At 42.5% G+C, this 19,885-nt stretch overlaps 1 protein-coding gene across 2 annotated transcripts in view; it reads right to left on the bottom strand.

Moving 5' to 3' along the window:
* PAPSS2 (3'-phosphoadenosine 5'-phosphosulfate synthase 2) overlaps positions 1 to 15,995 on the bottom strand; it is a 112,023-nt gene extending 96,028 nt beyond the window's left edge. Inside the window, exon 1 of one of the 2 annotated variants that reach the window (XM_049856063.1) lies at positions 15,789 to 15,995. In XM_049856063.1, the coding sequence (XP_049712020.1) occupies positions 15,789 to 15,815 (27 nt within the window). In that variant the 5' untranslated portion in view covers positions 15,816 to 15,995. The remainder of the gene's footprint in view (positions 1 to 15,788) is intronic. The other variant, XM_049856064.1, reaches the window with a different exon arrangement.
* Between the last annotated feature and the right edge of the window lie 3,890 nt (positions 15,996 to 19,885).

Here is a 19,885-nt window from a genome sequence, read left to right as displayed (position 1 = left end):
AATGCAATGAACAAACACCTAAGAGAGAATTTTGTCAGGAACTAAAAAGGGAAAGGATTTTCGAGACGTTAAGGAAAGCAAAATAACATACAATGGGACTACCTGGGAAGACTAAAAAGTTAATTAGGATTTTTAATGTTCGAAAAAATATGAAGGGAAAAGTGATTACTAATGTCTTACATTGCCAATTTTGCTGAGAATTGGGAATGACTGGGGAAGTGTGTAGATGAAGGATGTACTTGTGGATAAAATCTTAGACTTCGTTGTAGGTGGATAAGCTCTTAGACTTCATCGTAGGTGGTTTAAGTCGATAAGTAAAATTTGAAAATGATTTTAAAAGCACACATCAGACATAAATTAAAAGAAAAATAAAATAATTACAGTATTATTAGAATGGATGTAGGTACTTGGTGGATAAAAAATTAGTATTTTTTCTCTAATAACCAAAATATACATAAAACTTCAACAACTTAATAACAAAAAGACAAATAGCCCAATCATAAACTGGACAAAGGACTTGAGTAGACTTTTACCAAAGAGGACATACAAATGGCCACTAAGTACATGAAAAGATCTCAGTGTCATTAACACGTGATTTGCATCAGAGAGATGCAAATCAAAACCACAATGAGAAACCATTTCACTCCCACTAGGATGGCTAAGATAAAAATAAAAAAACAGAAAATAACGAATATTGGCTAGGATATGGGGAAATTGAAATCTTCATCCATTGTTAGTAAGAATGCAAAAGAGTACAGTCTTTGTAGAAAACAGTGTGGTGGTTCCTCAAAAAACTAAAAATAGAACTACCATATGACCCAGCAATTCCACTCCTAGGTATATACCAAAAGACTTGAAAGCAGAGACTCAAAAAGAGACTTCTATACCAACGTTCACTGCAGCACTATTCAAAATAGCCAAAAGATGGCAACAACCTAAATGTTCAACAACAGATGAATAGATAAACAAAATGTGGTACATACAAACAATGAAATACTACTCAGCTAGTAGGAGAAAGGAAACCCTGGTGGTGTAGTAGTTAAGTGCTACAGCTGCTAACCAAAGGGTCAGCAGTTCGGATCCGCCAGGCGCTACTTGGAAACTCTATGGGGCAGTTCTACTCTGTCCTATAGGGTTGCTATGAGTTGGAATCGACTCAACAGCACTGGGTTGGGTTTTAGTAGGAGAAATGAAGTCTTGATACATGTTACAAGTGAAATATTATTATTATTATTATTCTGAGCGAAATAAGCCAATCACAAAAGGACAAATATCTTATGACCTAACTTACATAAAAAGGTAAGGAAAGGCAAATGTATAAAGACCAAAGTTTATTTAGAGCTTACCAGGGGCAGAAAAGGATTGAAGTTGTCAAGGACTTCATTTTTCTTGGATCCACAATCAACACCCATGGAAGCAGAAGTCAAAAAATCAAATGATGCATTGCATTGGGCAAATCTGTTGCAAAAGACCTCTTTAAAATGTTAAAAAAACAAAGATGGTACCTTGGTGACTAAGGTGCGCACGACCCAAGCATTGGTGTTTTCAATGGCCTCATATGTACGTGAAAGCTGGATAATGAATAAGGAAGACCGAAGGTGTTGGAGAAGAATATTGAATATACCATGGACTGCCAGAAAAATGAACATATCCGACTTGGAAGAAGTACAGCGAGAATGTGCCTTAGAAACGAGTATGGTAAGACTTTGTCTAACATACTTTTGACATATTATCAGGAGGGACCAGTCCCTGGAGAAGGACATGACGCTTGGTAAAGTAGAGTGTCAGCAAAAAAGAGGAAGACCCTCAACAACATGGACTGACAGTGGCTGCAACAATGGGCTCAAGCATAACAATTGTGAGAATGGCACAGGACTGGGCAGTGTTTCGTTCTGTTGTACGTAGGGTCACTATGAGTAGAAATCGACTTGATGGCACCTAACAACAACAAAAGAGCATTATGGCTTTTTAAAAACTATGTTTATGGGACCAAATTGACAACAGCAACTGGAAAGATTAGATAGGAAACTTAGGGGACTGTGAGTTTATGTTAATGAGGAGGGACAACTCAGAAAAGGAAAGTGAAAAGGGTTGCACAACTCGAAGAATGTAATCAATGTTACTAAATTGTACCTGTAGAAACATGACTTGGTGTATGTTTTGCTGTGTACGGTCTCAACAACAACAAAATAAATAAAATTTTTTAAAAAATGAACTGAGGGGAGAAAAAAACATTTGACAATGTACTCTGTTGGAGAGGCTGTGAGGAAACAGGCACTATCATGTAATGCTATTGGAAATGCACAATGGCAGAACCCTGCAGGAGGGGAATTTGAAAATATCTAGCAAAATTATATATGCATTTACCCGTTGGTCAGCAACAAATAAACTCAAATTGAGGGACATTTTACTATTAAAAAAAAAATTATCGTTGAGTCAATTCTGATGCATAGTGACCCTATAGGACAGAGTGGAACTATCCCATAGGGTTTCCAAAGAGCAGCTGGTGGATTCGAACTGCCGACCTTCTGTTTAGCAGCCGAGCTTTAACTATTATGCCACCAGGGCTTCAAATGTCCTATACTCTTCAAAAATGCTAATGTCATGAAAGAGAAAGGTTGAGGATTCATTCCAGATTAAAAGAGACTGAAGAGACATGAAGACTAAATGTGATGCATGGTCCTGGATTGGATTCAGAAAGAGAAATTAAAAAAAAAAAAAAAATTTTATAAAGGACATCTAGAATTTATCTCAAAGATATACTAACAATAATTACAAAAGAGTGTATACACAGAGTTATTGATGGCAGAACTGAAAGCAAAAGGCTGGAAACAACCCAAAGTCCCTAAAGAGCAGACTAGGTGAATAAGCTATGGTACTTCTACCAATGGAGTACTCTGCAGCTAAGAACAGGAAAGAGGATTATCTGTACATACTGCTATTGACCAACAGAATTTATTACTAAAAGAAGCCAAGTGCAGAGTAATGTGTCCTGTATGCTAGCTTATATCAAAAAAAGAGATATATTTGCTTTTATATATGTTTTTAAAAATGGAAGGAAAACCCCAAAATTAGTAAAATGGCTACCTATAAAAGGGAAAACAGGGAACAGGTGAAAAGGATAGGGATGGGTGCTAAATTTCTCTGGGTTTGCTTGTGGAACCATGTGACTATTATTCAAAATTTTAAATCAAAATGAAAAAATGCAACCTTAAAATTTAAAGCAAAATGGGAGAGAGGGTGGGAGAGAGGTATTCACTAATTAGATAGTAGATAAGAACTACGTTAGGTGAAGGGAAAGACAGCACACAATACAAGGGAGGTCAGCACAACTGGACTGAACGAAAAGCAAAGAAGTTTCCTGAATAAACTGAATGCTTCGAAGGCCAGTGTAGCAGGGCAGGGGTTTGGGGACCATGGTTTCAGGGGACATCTAAGTCAATTGGCATAATTAAAAGCTATTAAGAAAACATTCTGCATCCCACTTTGAAAGTGGTGTCTGGGGTCTTAAAAACTAGCATATGACCAGACTTAATGGTCTGAGACTGGAAGGACCCCCGTGGTCATGGCCCCCAGACCTTTGGTTGACCCAGGACAGGAACCATTCCCCAAGCCAACTCTTCAGACATGGATTGGACTGGACAATGGGTTGGAGAAGGATGCTGGTGAAGAGTGAGCTTCTTGGATCAGATGGACACTTGAGACTATGCTGGCATCTCCTGCCTGGAGGGGAGATGAGAGGGTGGAGGGGGTTAGAAGCTCACGAAATGGACACAAAAAGAGAGAGTGGAGGGGGAGAGCGGGCTGTCTCATTAGGGGGAGAGTAATTGGGAGTGTGTAGCAAGGTGTACATAAGTTTTTGTGTGAGAGACTGACTTGTTTGTAAACTTTCACTTAAAGCACAATAAAAATTATTAAAAAAAGAAAAAAATTAAAGCAAAATGAAACAAAACACATAAGTAAATATGTATTGAATTGATGGCTTAACCACATAAACAGAAATTATTTTAAATGATTTACAATACAGTAATTTGACCATATAGCTCTAGCGGGATATATCCTGAGGCAAAAAGAACTGGAAAAAATAATAGTGAACTATTCCTATAATCATATTGCTAGTAATAAAATTTGTACATAATTAAGTTAATGCTGTTGAGAACTAATATTTACAGTCTGAACAAAGAGATTGAAATATAAAATAAAAGAAGTTGAGAAACAACCCTGCACTCCTAAATTTGAATTGAAAATATTTGCATAGACTCATGGTACATTAGCTCTTAAAAAAAAAAAAAGAGTATTTTCTAACTCCATCCACTGAAAAAGCTGAGAAACAATGGTCAATCAATTAGCAATCAACATGTTAGCATACACACTGGGGTGTCTAAATACCACGTCCCACTTACAAGGAATCAATCTCCGTGGAGAAACGATAGTTACCATGTCTGGGACAGAAAATACACAAAATCAGCCGGAAGTACCTGCTTCTGCCAAAAACTGAGGAAAATTTCAAACACTATCAGAGCACTAAGGAGCCAAATGAAATTGGCCCCCATTGGCTGAATCTGGAACAATTTGAGCCTCAAAATAACAATAATAACATCTTATTGAATAAAATAGGAACCCATGCATATCTAGTGATAATAAATAAATAAGAAGGGAAAGCTCTTCTTTATAGCAAAATGCTAATAAATGCAGAACTGAGAGTGAAAAAGCACCATTTTGCAACCATAACAGGAATATTGGATTCTAACTTACTAAAACTAGCAGCTGATAGTTTGATGAAGAAAAGGATATCAATAAGGTTTCAAAGTATCTCCCCATAAATTATTTACCAGTTGTAAAGAAAAAATTATAGCTGTAGAATGGAGCACACTTTATGTTAACCAAGTGGTCAATATTAACTTCACTATTCTGGTTTCTATTGCTGCATAACAAACTACTGCAAAACTTAGTGTTTTAAAGCAACAATTTATTATTACCTTTCATGGTTCTGTGCCTCGAATGGAATCAGTAGGATCTCTCATGCCATTGCAGTCAGATGTTGGCTGGGGCTTGGTTTATCTGAAGAAAATTTGGTTTAACTGAAGAAAAGATGGCATCTTTACTCAAATATCTGGTGGTTGGGATGGCTAGAACAACTAGGGGCTGGCCAGGCATCCTTCTCTCCAAGTAGCTAACCTGGGCTTCCTCACAGGTTGGTGGTCTCAGGGTAGTTGGACTTATTATGGTGGCTGCCTGTCCTCAGAGTGAGCATTTGAAGTGACCAAGCATTCCAAGAGGGCATTCTAAGACACCAAGGCAGAAAGTTCGAGGTTTCTTAAGACCTAGCATGAGAAGTCACTTCTGCCACATTCTAGTGGTTACATGAAAATCACTGGGCAGTCCAGATTCAAGGAGAGGGGACTACACAAAACCATGTGTAGAAATGGTTCACTGAGGGACTTGAAGACTAGCTATCAATTGTGACCAATAGGCATCAACCAATATCATGTGCCTCCGGATACAATGCACTGAGGACACTACAATATTCGCATATTATTCTTGCCAAAAATGTATACCTTGAACCTGATCATAAGGAAACATGCGGTAAACCAAAATTGAGGGACAGACTACTAAATGGCCTATACTATTCAAAAATGTCAATGTCATGAAAGAGAAAGAAAGGCTAAGGAACCATTCCAAGTTAAAGAAGTCCCAACAGACATGGAGACTAAATGCAATCCATGGTTCTGGATGAAAAAAAAAAATTGTTATAAAGGGCATTATTGGAACAATTAGTAAAATTTTAATAAGGTCTGTAATTTAAATAGCATGCATCAATGTAAAAATTTCAAACTTTGACAATTGCACTGTGAATATTTTTATTCTTAGGAAATATATGAAATGTATAGGAGCAAAGAGGCATGTTGTCTGCAACTTAATCTCAAGCAAATTAGGGAAAAAAAATCAGTATTTTTTTGCAACAAGACATTAAAAGCAGGTTTTAAGCAGATATTAACTCGGCATAGAAACAATCACTTTTAACGATGCCACATATGATTTAATACGTTTATGTAACTGTTTTAGAAAAGCTTTATAATGGATCACAGGCTATGCACTTTTACTGCCAAAAATAAATATTTGGTGCTAGAGAGACTGAGCTTGTCATAGTATGTTGTAGTCATGCCTCCACAATACCAGCTACAGCAAAATCAACTTCAGGAGTAAATTTGAAATGCGGAAAGTATTGCTGATAAGATATTAAAGGAAGTCACATCTAACAGATGGAAAGACATTTTAGATATCATGTGTCATCAGAGGCAAGTTATATTTCACATTTTAATACAGTGGCTCTTTCGGAGAGAGAAAAGATTTTTATCCTGTGTATCAATTTACCTTAAAAAAAAAAAATACTGTATGGAGATCAAAAAGGCAGGAAAGGGCAATAAGACGACCAAATTTGTAACAAATTCAATGCTTATGATCTACTAACTAACCCTCCTAAAAAGGGTTATTTAATCTTTATTAGGAGTCCATGGGTGGTGCAAAGGGTTAACATGCTTTGCTACTAATTGAAAGGTTGGACATTCAAGTTCACCCAGAGGCACCTTGGAAGAAAGGCCTGGCCATCTACTTCCAAAAAATCAGCCATTGAAAATCCTACAGAGTAGTTTTACTCTGACACTGGGGTCGCCATGAGTCAGAACCGACTTGATGGCAACTGCTTACTGGTTTATCTTTATTAGAAGGAAAAGGAACTTAGATGCCAGTGTGAGTCTGCGGAGGTGTGTCTTGCTCCTGGTGCTAGGCTTGGGGGAGTCCAAGCCCATTGCGGTCAAGTCGATTCCAACTCATAGCAACCCAATAGGAGAGAGTAGAACCACCCCACAGAGTTTCCAAAGAGCACCTGGTAGATTTAAACTACCAACGTTTTGGTTAGCAGACATAGCTGTTAACCACTATGCCACCAGGGTTTCCGCTTGGGGGTGAGGATGCCAAATAGCTCTAGGGGATCTGAAAGCAGAGGGCACTTGGGTGTGCTTCTGATCTCAGATTCTAGAGGGGAAGAGGCATGGATGGACATCAGCAGCCCTTAGGCCTCCTTAAAGTCCCAGCATGGTCACATCAGAGCAGAAGACCAGTTCCCACACTCCTGGGAGCAGCAGGATGTATCCAGGACCTTAGCCAGCCCCACCAAGTTTCCCATAGCCCCAGAGTTGCACAGGAATAGCATAATGATCTCAGGATTGGATGAAGCAAGGGAAGTTGCTGAACACGAAGGGGCCTTTCAGACAGTAACACACTTGAACTGGACTGACATGGAGCGCTAGACAGCACAACACAGAGGGTGCTGGCACAGGCAGAGGCCACCAAGACAAGGTGAGCACCCCCCACCCCAGGACTCCTTAGTGCTTTTTAGGGGGAGGGGAAAGGATTATATTAAATTAAATATTTCTGTCTTGTGATCTGACTTAAGTTCATTTGTTCTTAAAGTACACGCTTTATAAGAATGATATGAGGGAGGTGGTAAAGGTACAATATGAAATGTTAATCATACATAGGAATCGAGAAGACACAAAGATTTACATTCCTGCAAAAGGACAAATATTGTATAAGACCACTATTATAAGAACTTGAGAAATAGTTTAAACTGAGAAGAAAACGCTCTATAGTGGTTACAAGAGGAGGGAGGGTGGGAGAGGGGTATTCACTAACTACTTGGTAGATAAAAACTACTTTAGGTGAAGGGAAAGACAACACACAATACAGGGGAGGTCAGCGCAACTGGACTGAACGAAAAGCAAAGAAGTTTCCTGAATAAACTGAGTGCTTCGAAGGCCAGTGTATCAGGGCAGAGGTTTGGGGACCATGATTTCAGGGGACATCTAAGTCAATTGGCATAATAAAATCTATTAAGAAAACATTCTAGAGTAATTGGAAGTGTGTAGCAAGGTGTATATGGGTTTTGGGGTGAGAGACTGACTTGATTTGTAAACTTTCACTTAAAGCACAATAAAAATTATTTAAAAAATAAAAAAAAAGAAAACATTCTGCATCCCACTTTGAAGAGTGGCGTCTGGGGTCTTAAACGCTAGCAAGCAGCCATCTAAGATGCATCAGTTGGTCTCAACCCACCTGGCTCAAAGGAGAATGAAGAACACAAGGTAATCACGAGCCCAAGAGACAGAAAGGACCACATGAACCAGAGACTACATCATCCTGACACCAGAAGAACTAGATGGTGCCCTGCTACAACCGATGACTGCCCTGATAGGGAACACAACAGAGAACCCCTGAGGGAACAGGAGAGCAGTGGGATGCAGACCCCAAATTCTCATAAAAAGACCAGACTTAATGGTCTGACTGAGACTGGAAGGACCCTGGTGGTCATGGCCCCCAGACCTTCTGTTGGCCCAGGACAGGAATCATTCCCGAAGCCAACTCTTCAGACATGGATTGGACTGGACAATGGGCTGGAGAGGGATGCTGGTGAGGAGTGAGCTTCTTGGATCAGGTGGACACTTGAGACTATGCTGGCATCTCCTACCTGGAGGGGAGATGAGAGGGTAGAGGAGGTTAGAAGCTGGTGAAATGGACACGAAAAGAGAGAGTGGAGGGAGAGAGCAGGCTGTCTCTTTAGGGGGACAGTAATTGGGAGTGTGTAGCAAGGTGTATATAAGTTTTTGTGTGAGAGACTGACTTGATTTGTAAACTTGCACTTAAAGCACAATAAAAATTATTTAAAAAAAAAAAGTTAACAAAGATTTACGTTCCAGCAATGGAGGTTTAGGTTATTCAGACTCATCGTTTCAGTGAAAATAACTAAAAACCCTGGTTATAATATAAATTAATCTAATTAAAAATATCAAATAACTGACAAGATAGTAAGAAACTGCCAGACCAAAATCTGGGGGAAAGCAGGAACACAGAGTAGTCACTAAGCAGGGAGCCACTTCTGTCCAGATAGGTACAAATTTGAATCGATTTTGACAACCTCACTGGCAGTGGTAGAAAAGAAATAAAAGTCTAAGTAAGGAGAATACAAAGGTCTTCCTCACATTAGCTGGGGCTCCAAAGGTCCACAGCCTAAAAATAACAGTGAACCAGACAGAATAAACCCACCCCTGCCTTGGGAGACTGCAAGGACAGCAACCTTGGCTTGGAAAGTGTACTTAAGGGGGTCGGGCTCCTCAGAAGTTGTACTGACAAGCTGGCTCTTGTGTGCAAAATAGCAACCTAAATTCACATCACCTAGGTGGTCTAAAAGGCCCTAAGTCATGAATTTAAGTTAAAGTGGTCCCAGACTGCTAGTGCCGCAACGCACCTGGTAGAAACAAAAGCAAATCCTCCCTGAAAAAAAGCCATTCATCCTAGGCCTCAGCAGTAACGGCAAATACTCAGTCAAAAATAACCAAGCACACAAGAATAGACAGACAAGAGAGGAGAGAGTGGATAGGGTCTAAGAAAAAGAAAGATCCTAAAAGCAATTTCATCGTCAATGAATTTTGTAGCCATTTATTCACTCACTTTTCAATAAGCCTTTATGGAGTACCTACTCCAGGAGCTGAACATACATGCCATTTTAGCTGTCACACGAACGAATCACCCAGAGGCTGAAGGGTCATCTGAGCTACCGCTATATTCATGTTTATACCTTTCGTTTCTTAGTTCTTCTAAGACTTCCAAACACAATGACTGAGTGCCCATTACTATTTAGTGATGGATTTTGAAATAAGCAGTGATCTTCTAGGACTGAGATTGACATCATTGCTTCCTTTCACAGACTTTCATTCCCTAAAGGTTCTGTGTTTGAGCTAAGCCTAATTATCCCCTAAGCAAACCACAGAACCACCTGCATTAATAGAAAAGTGATGAAAGACAAAGATAACTGTTTCAGAGATGCAAAGGCCTGAGTTAACTGTAATCAAGCTGAAGTTAACGATCTGATACAAGCTGATGATCTGATAAACGAAGACCTTAGAATAACAGAGAACATGAATCAGAGGGCATTAATTTTAAGATAGACCCAGAAACAGATGAAGGCACAAGGACATTGGAGAGAAGTTAGTCCAGTGTTTACTTAAATGGAGATTGTCTTGCTTGGTCATCAAAATTGTTGGCAAAAACTTGACATCTGGGCTACTCTGGTGCATATACACTAATCAACCTTTGTCTTATATCCTTCTTTTCACAATAAGGGTTCAGACTGACACCTCTATGCTTCTGTATTTATTTGCCCTTATTAAATATTCTGGTGGTTGTCATTTACTGAGCCTTTGGAACTGTCTGACCTATTCTTTCTTTTCTTACTTGCCAAACCATAGCAATTTGGCGTAACAATAATAATAGCAGGTACTATATGATATTGTTGTTAATTGCAACTGAGTGGGCCCCAACTCCTGGTGATCCCATACACAGTGGGATCAGACTGTTATGATCCATGGGGTTTCCTTTGGCTGATTTTTGGAACAAGATTTTTTCCTAGTCTGTCTTAATCTGGACACTCAGCTGAAATATGTTCAGCATCATAGCAACATGCAAGAAGCCTCCACTGACAGGTGGTGACTGCACACAAGGTGCACTGGCCAGGAATTGAACCCATGTCTCTCTCAGGGAAGGCAAGAATTCTACCACTCACTCTTCGGGAGCAAGGAAGAATGAAGATAACTAAAGATACAAAGGAAAGATTAGTTCAAAGGACTAATGGACCACATCTACTATGATCTCCAGCAGACTGAGTCCAGTACAACGAAATGGTGCCCAGCTACCACCATTGACTGCTCTGACAGGCATCACAATAGAGGGTCCCGGTCAGAGCTGGAGAAAAATGTAGAGCAAAATTCTAACTCAAAAACAAAGAACAGACTTGCTGGCCTATCAGAGACTAGAGAAACCCTAAGAGTATGGCCACCAGACACCCCTTCAGCTCAGTAATGAGGTCACTCCTGAGATTCACTCTTCAGCCAAAGACTGAACAGGCCTACGGAACAAAACAAGACTAAAGGGCCGTACCAGCCCTGGGGGAGGGACTAGAAGGCAGGAAGGAACTGGAAAGCTGGTAACAGGGAACCCAGCGCTGAGAAGTGAAAGTGTTGACATGTCATGGCGTTGTTAACCAATGTCATAGAACAATGTGTGCACTAACTGATGAGAAACTAGTTTGTTCTGTAAATTTCACCTAAAGTACAATTAAAAAAAATAATAAAATAATGAAGAAAAAAAAAAAAAAACTCTACTACTGAAACAACACTGTCCTGGGATGCTTACTTTGGGCCTGGCACTGTGCAGGACACTTTTTAGGAGTTATTTCCTCCTTACAACAATTATAAAAGACAGGTCACTATGACACACTCATTTTACAGAGGAGGAAACTATGGGCAGAGAGAAGTTACATCCTGAATCAGAGGTTTAGAGGGAGCAAAGGCATGAGCTTCAGTGTTGGAGAGACCTGAATTCAAATCCAGCTCTGCCCCTGGCATTCTCCTTCTCTAGACATGAGGCTCAGTTTTCTGGGATGAGGTCTACTCAGCATGAAAAGAAATAAAGCATGACTGAGTGCCTGTTTTCTCAGAAGCACTCGTTTCTCCTTCCTCATGGTAGTTGTTCATCCAGAAATTCATGTCTTGCCTTAGGTAGTGTCTTCAAATAGTTTTAAAAGTAGATACTTTCAGGAAAATAACACTGTACAGAATTTTAAAAATAATAAAAAGTTTGATAATAACTTACATTTATGGAGAGCTTTACAGTTTTGAATATCCCTTCATTCCTTCCCAACCATGGACTTATTAGATCCTTTAGAAAGTAATGCAATATCTCAGTTGATTTTTTTAGATTGAGTGTCTCCAGGCCATAATACTGTTGTCTGTGGGCCTTGAAGAATGCTAATTCAGGAAATGGCACAAGAAGGACCAAGCCTTTGCCTTCCTTTCTTTGCACTTGGCTGGAGGCAGTCTGCCTCTTTCCTTGTTCTGGGTATCTGTGTATGGTTAGGCAGGGTTAGGGGTAAGTCAGTGGTGGGAGAGAGGGATACGACAGGTAGCTATGTCTTTGGTTTCCATGGTAAGGATGCTATCTTAGCTATCCAGTGCTGCTATAACAGAAATACCACAAGTGAATGGCTTTAACAAACAGAAATTTATTTTCTTACAGTTTAGGAGCCCAGAAGTCTGAATTCAAGGTGCCAGCTCTATTGGAAGGCTTTCTCTCTCTGTTGGCTCTGAAGAAAGGTCCTTGTCTCTTCTGCTCCTGGGTGATCTTCATGTAGCTTGGCACGTGTCTTCTCCCAAACCTCCTTTGCTTGATTGTTTAATTTCTTTTATATCTCAAAAAAGATTGACTCAAAATAACCCTACGCTAATCCTGCTTCATTAACAAAGTCAACCCATTCCCAAATGAAGTTATAACCACAGGCATCAAAAACCCATTGCCATCCAGTCGATTCCAACTCATAGTGGCCCTATACGACAGAGTAGGGTTTCCAAGGAGCAGGTGGTAGATTCGAACTGCCGACCCTTTGGTTAGCAGCCAAATGCTTAACCACTGCGACACCAGGGCTCCTAATGTACAACACATATTTTGGGAGGACATAAATCAATCCATAACAACAGATGCCTAGCACAGGAATATGCTACATTCCTTTATAAGTTTTTTTTTTTTTTTCTCAAGCTTTTGAGAAAATCATCCTACACCCATTCATTTAAACCAAAATTTATTCTTCCTAGAGTGATCTGAACTGAAAGGCTATATTCATCCAGAGGGTACGGCAAAAATGTCTAAGAAAGATATACCTACCCCAGTATACCACCTAGCACACAGAGGGGGTACAACAAGTATTTGAAATTACTGCAGTAGGTACCGTGTAACTTGACTGTGCTCTGTGATAACAGAGAAAGTAACAAAACAATTCTTTACAGCCCCTAGTAAGCTCCGCCAGCCTCACTTCCAGGTTAATTCCAGGTCAGCAAGACTCACTTCTCAAATCATTGATTAGTTCAGAGGTTTATCACAGAGGCATAGCTAAGTTATGACAGGTATGGCACATGTCTTGGGCACCATTTGAAGGGACAAGGGGCCACCACCAAGCAGTTTCTGTTAACCCAGTACTTCCCAAAGTCCTTCCTCAAACATGGCAGACACAGAGGTTAGCAGGGGGGAAAAAGGGGTCTGTTAACCCAGTACTGCCCAAAGTCCTTCCTCAAACATGGCAGATACAGAGGTTAGCAGGGGGGAAAGAAGGGGATGCTTGCCTCTGAGCACAAGTCCAAGGGGGCACCAGATGAGGTGCAGAATAACACTCTGAGGTGCCACAAATCTGAAAGGCGCCTGACTGAGGAAGCTGGACAAGACGGGATAAGGCGTTTCTGTTGATAAGTCACAGCTATCAACATCTATTCATCTTGAAGTGGGGGCATCACAACTTAGGTTGCCCCTTGGGTGCTCGAATAGGGGGTGGGGCACACAACTTGGAGATTGCCCCTGGGTGCTTATTACCCACCCTATGGTCCTACAGGGCCACAATTTCAGCGCTTGCTGTGGGCGTTATTTTCTGTAGATATGCGTCTGTGCGGACATGTTTTGACATGCAAGGTTTCAAGAACATTTTGAGTCAACCTTTAAAACTTGAGAGAGTTCATATGCCTTTACAGCTGGTTTGCTTTACCCAGTCTTGCCTGCCTGGCCCTTTGGCGACCTTCTGTTGGTGCTGGATTATAACTGTGTTGGCTAAATAAAAATTCAGATGTCCTGTTAGTTGTTTGAGGTGTTCATTTAATCCTATTCAGAACCCTTCATTATATAGTCTGGGCCTGAGAATCTGCTTCATAACACACACACCCCAAAGAGAAAAATAGAAGCTTCCAAATGTATAAGTACAAAGACCAAACCCTCTCACTGCCTCTGAATGAGCAGTGTTCCCCTCATTGGTTTATAAAGTACCTGTTGGCAAACCCAACACTTGGCTGACTCTTGCTGACCAGAGGCAAAAGTGGGAAAGACCACCCAACATTTCCTTTAATGCCTGACAAAGCCCCCAGAGAACTGGGAAGGGACTCTTGATGTGAGCAGGAAGGTAAGGATTAAAACCCTACTGATATAAAAAAGCCATTGCCACAGCAGCTTGTCACTTAGAAGACGCCATTCAGGATTTTACAGAAATTAATCAAATGCAATAGGAATAAAGCATAAGTGATTTTCTCTCAACGATAAAATATTTTAAAACATAATACGATACCAAGAGTCCCTCACTTTAAAATTACCCCTAAAAAAGGCAGCTGGTCCTGACTATTCTCCCACCCCAAATGGATGCTGCCTTCCTCCTGGACCCTCCTGCTGGCCCAGTGTGGTCCCCTGAAGCCAAAGAGCTCCCTCCCCTTTCCCTTGCTGCTCAAGCAGACACTTCCAAATTTTGCATGACCCCTCCATTCTCCTACCCCACTTCTAGTGTTTTTGCCAACTTTTCTCCAGCCGGCCACAAATAGATCTCAAAGGTATTTCAGTAATTAGCATGATATGATAATTTAAGTTATTTTTTACTATTGTAGTAATAAGCATTTATTGGGCACCTACTAAGTGCCAAGCACAATTCTAACTATCTGAGAGAGTTCATTCCATTCAATAACCACCACAATCATGTAAGGCTTGCCATGTGATAGTTAAAGATGAGTATTCAGTAGCCAGACCGCTGGTCAGGATCCTATGGCTTACCCACCATGTCTGGGGCCGCCCAAACGCTGTCTACAAGGCTCCTTCCAGGGCTTGAGTCCGTGACGACTACCTTCATTTGTAAAACTGCAAAAATTTTAGGAGCCTGCGCTGCTAAATGGGCCCCTGGTAGCACAGTGGTTAAGCTTTTGGCTGCTGACCAAAAGGTCTGCAGTTCGAATCCACCAGCCGCTCCATGGAAACCCTGTGGGGCAGTTCTACCCTGCCACATAGGGCCGCTATGAGTGGGAATCGATTCCACCGCAACGGGTTTGAGTTTTGGTTCTCTCTGTGCTGCTAAATGGGAATGGAACTTTGTCCTTTGACGCGCCCTCTTATTTCACCTTAAGGAGCCCGTCCAGATTCATTCTGAATAAAACTGAGCCTTCTCAAAAGAGTCCCCTCATCTTAATTCGCCAAGCCGAGCGCGCGCGCGAACACACACACACACACACACACACCCATTACTGAGCTCCAGGGGCTACCGGATGCCACCAGGGAGCTGAATTAAGCTAGAGGGTTAAATTCTACCAGTGTAGAAATGCAACTTCCTCCAGCAAACCTAGATAATTGCAGTTTCCTCTGTGAAAGTCTGTCATTAGAGCCCACTCCAAGGAAGTTTCACGGACAAAACCCCAATGGTTGTTCCCTGACGTGTGCCCAGCGACCAGACCTGGCAGAACGGGTGACAGCTCAGCCCACCACCCGCTCGCCTCGCGCTGAGATCCTACCGAAGAAAAGGGGGTCTGGAATAGCTCTTGGAGAAGAAGAAAATTTCCTGTTTCTGGTCCTTCCTCTTGGTCGGGACCCATGTGCAAGCTCGGAAGATCTGTCTATCCTGGACATGAGGACCCCAATGAACGAAGGTTCCCAGAGGGGCTGGGCAGGAAGGGATCGCCCGGCGAGGGCTGCCCCCGGGAATCCCCGACCCAGCTTCGCCCTCCTACTCTCCCGCCTCGGCTCCTTCCTTTTCCTCCTCTTCCTTTTCCCAGCGCCCGAGCCTCGGTGCCGGGGCCGCTCGCCTTCCCAGGGCGGGTGAGGGTAGGACCCAAGTGCCCCAGGGGGTAAGTGCTGCAAGGTTGGGGAGGGGCAGGCGACCCGAAGCCTACCGTCTTCTGCTTCTTGACCCCCGACATGCTGGCTGGCTAGCTGCGGAGGTGCCCGAGGCGCTGGGACTCCGAGCGCGGGTCCTCAGAGACCGAGGGACGCACGGATGGCGTTGGTCGAGGCAGAGGCTGCTAAGGGACTCCAGGGAAGGAGGTATAAAAAGGCTCCGCAGACACGTCGCACTTCCCTTGACCAGCCCCTCCTCTTTACTCCTCCTCCCGCCGCGCTCCTCTCCGCCCCATCTGCTCCGCCAGCAGCGCCCAGCCCCGGGGACCCGGCCGCCGCCTGGGCGGGGTCCTGGGGCCGGCCCTCCTCTGTTCGCGTCGCACAAGCACGCTCCGCCAACCTGGGTCGGACACAGGATCTTGCGGCCGGAGGGCAGACTGACACGCCCGGCTCCGAGCTTAGGGTCACGTTCTCCCTCGCCCTTCCTACGCCGGGTGGCTCCCAGAGCGCCCCCTCCCCCCCACGCCCTATCCACCCCCGCGCCTTTTCAAAGAAGCCTTCCTGGCTCTGGGACCCAAGAGGTTAGCAGGGAGGCTTTGGTTAATTAAGGGCGAGGATGCTCGAACTGCCAAGCTTGTTGACATGGTCTTCACAGGGCACCAACCCCGCCCCCACCCCCCACCCCCCGCCGCAGCACGTCTTTACAAATGAGGCAATCGAGGCACATGCCCAAAGCTATATCCCCAAATAAAAAAACCAAAAACCAGACTCGTTGCCGTCGAGTTGATTCCGACTCATAGTGAACCTATAAAACAGTAGAACTGCCCCATAGGGTTTCCAAGGAGCGCCTGGTCATTTAGACTGCTGACCTTTTGGTAAGCAACCATAGCTCTTAACTACTAAGCCACCAGGGCTTCTACGTACCCAGTAAGGAGATTCAAAGCCAGATCGTCACCCTGCACAGTCCAAGCTGCACCAGCATCATCACACATGATAATAACACCACTTGCTTGGGCCCTATGAGCCAGGCATGAAGTTAAGAGTTTTGACGCTGGCAATATTATCCTCTTGTTACAGATGAGCTGGCTGAGGCATTGCTCTCCTCACGAAGTCAAGAACACAAGGCTAGCCCAGGAAATGGCCAATGGTAGCCCAACAACTTGTTTCAGTCATCTCAAAAAGTATGCCCAACATGGGGGGGGGGGGGAGGGTGGGGGGGCGGGGGGAGCCCGGTGCACAGGGACTTTGGTAGGAGAAAGAAGAGGCACAGGTTCACACAGTTATGCCCTATGCCCCAGGTCTCCAACCTCCAAAGCATTAGCAGAGGACCAAAGGAGAAAACTGTCTTGAAGAACCCAAATGTCAGGGACAGGCAGAAATATGGAGAGAAGCCATGCTTAGTAACAAACACCTTTAGGGCAGTTACTGGGTGTCACACTCCTTTGTTCTTTAACTGTTTGCACAATGCCACAAACTGACCAATATGACAGAACCTTCAAAGAAACAAAGACAACACAGAAGAGCCATATTTCTCATTCCAAACTTGGCCATCCTTCTGTGAAAGGGCTGGTTATTTTAAGGAGGCTAGGAAGGGAGCATTTTTTTCATACCTTACTGTACTTCTGGAAGAGAGGTGAGGGTGGGGACTTTCTTACCTATGGAAGACTACCAGCTTTCCAGAGAGATACCTGGAGACCTGACTGTTCACTCACCATCCTTCTTCACGGGAAGATGAGAAAAAGAAATAAATCAGAAGTCAGGAACTTAAAAGGCAGCCTACATGTTTGTACAGTTTTGATACATCAGGATATTTATTTTCTTACTCATTTTGAATATATGAGCTGCCACAACTCCCTTCAAATGTGAGCAGCTAGAGGGCAAATACTCAGTTTGAGTTTCAGTTCTACAAACAAGAATATTTTGAATTTATGTGAAGTTTAAACAGCAATGTGAAGTTTAAACAGCAACATACTGTTCTTATTTCACTGGAAAAATTCTTTTATATCAGTTCCAATGATAGTTTGGACCTTGCCCGATCCTGCCCTGGGAGAGAAGGTAAATTAAGTGTGGACGGAGAAATAGCAATTTGCATAATTGTTGTGTTTTTTCAAATTGCCCCTAAAAAGCCATGTTCTTCAAACAGAAGGAAGTGAAGGGCTAATCCCTAAGGACTGCTTCCTGGAAAAGAAACATGATTGTTTACACCTGGGTTTTGAGCTCACTCATCCAGTTTCCCCATCCTTGTATTACAAACGAGCAATGTAAAACTAGGAGCCAGGGCAGGATTAACCAGAAACCCATGTGAAATTGGTCACTACAGATTAGTAAGTAAACACAAATAAGCCTATGCTTACCTTTCTTATTGGGTAATCCATCTCTGCTAGGAGCCCTGGCACTCACCAAAAGATCAGCAGTTGGAACCCACCAGCCATTCTGTGGGAGAAAGACATGGCAGTTTGCTTCCATAAAGACTCACAGCCTTGGAAACCCTATGGGGCAGTTTTACTCTGTCCTATAGGGTTGCTATGAGTTGTAATCAACGCCATGGCAACGGGTTTAGTTTGGTTATAGAACACTGGAGGCACCTCCCCTGGATGGTCATTCCAAAATGCTGCTACATTGCTTCCTAGTGACTGTGATGAATAAACTCTTAAAGAGACCTAATAGTTGAACCCTCCTGTACAGAAATAGGAAACCCTGGTGGTGTAATGGTTAAGTGCTATGGCTGCTAACCAAAAGGTTGGCAGTTTGAATCTGCCAGGCGCTCCTTGGGAACTCTACAGGACTCTGTCCTATAGGGTCATGACTATGAGTCAGAATCGACTCGATGGCAGTGGGTTTGGTTTTTTGGTTTTGTACAAAAATAGGTGCCCTCCTGGCCTAGTGGTTAACAGCTAAACTGCTAACCAAAAGCTTCATTGTTTGAAGCCACCAACCGTTCCTTGGAAACCTTTATGGGGCAGTTAGGGTCGCTATGAGTCGGTATCACTCACAGCAATGGGTTTGGTTTTTGGTACAAAAATAATTTGTCAAGAAGCACTAAGTGAAGGTCTTGTATGATCTAAACACTCTTCCCAGGCACAGGTACTACCAAGATGAACAAAACATAATCCCTGCCTTCAAGACATTCACAATCTAGTGAAGGAGACAGACTATCTCCTTCCCCCCTGCCCCAGGATCATTTCCATATAATACATGATTAAAAAAAAAAAGAACAGGTAAAAATGATAGATACACACCTTAGCCTTAGCCATTTTATTTTGACTTAAAATACACGCACAAGTCACCAATATTTTGATTTGAGGCCAAGAGCTTCCATTTTGGTGTAGGTCTGCTGACGGGAGTTCCATAAACTACTCTCATAATGCATCTTCAATAATTTCCAATTTTAGGTTCTGCAACATGGATTTAGAAATTAAGGGGATTTAAGAAGCAATCTGAGTAGAGATTCCATCAAGATTTTTACACCTCCCCACCTTTGTCTGTTGTCTTGCCTACACCTAATTCAACAGTACAATTTTTTAGCAACTTATCTTTCCAAAGCACCCATCTATTTCAATAAAAAACAACAGCTCTCTTTATTTCACTCATATACTATTCTATTAAATCACATCTAATTAAATTACTTAATTACACTAGCATTTACAACTGGAATACATAGGTGTTGGAACAAACACAGTGGATCTCAGTAAGCACACAGTTAGGGGTGGGGGTTCAGACATGTTTGGGCATTCCAGAATTCCCCTCCGTGAACATTCAATTTGCGAAAGCATGGGTTAAATTGGCCAGTCAGTTAAGGGAGAGGATATTGCGGCAACACAGAAAAGGGATACCCGGCTCAACTTTGGAAGGAGGGAGAATGGAGAGCGATGTCAGATTTTGGGAAAATGACACGAACTGACAAGAAAGGTAGGATTTTGCCAGCCTACACTCCCCAACTTAACCAAAAAGTCGGCAGTTCAAATCCACCAGGCACTCCTTGGAAACTCTGTGGGGCAGTTCTACTCTGCCCTACAGGGTCGCTATGTGTCAGAATCGACTCGACAGCAATAAGTTTTTTTTATAGGTAGGACCCTCCCCAATGCAGGGTGTGTGTGTGTGTGTATAAATTAGAAGACATAAGTAAAGGCGGGGAGATGCATGAAATAACGTA

This window comes from Elephas maximus, chromosome 16, assembly GCF_024166365.1.
Source record: "Elephas maximus indicus isolate mEleMax1 chromosome 16, mEleMax1 primary haplotype, whole genome shotgun sequence".
Classification (NCBI taxonomy): domain Eukaryota; kingdom Metazoa; phylum Chordata; class Mammalia; order Proboscidea; family Elephantidae; genus Elephas; species Elephas maximus.
Note: the sequence above shows the minus strand (reverse complement) of the source record. Positions and strands in the feature narration are given on the sequence as shown.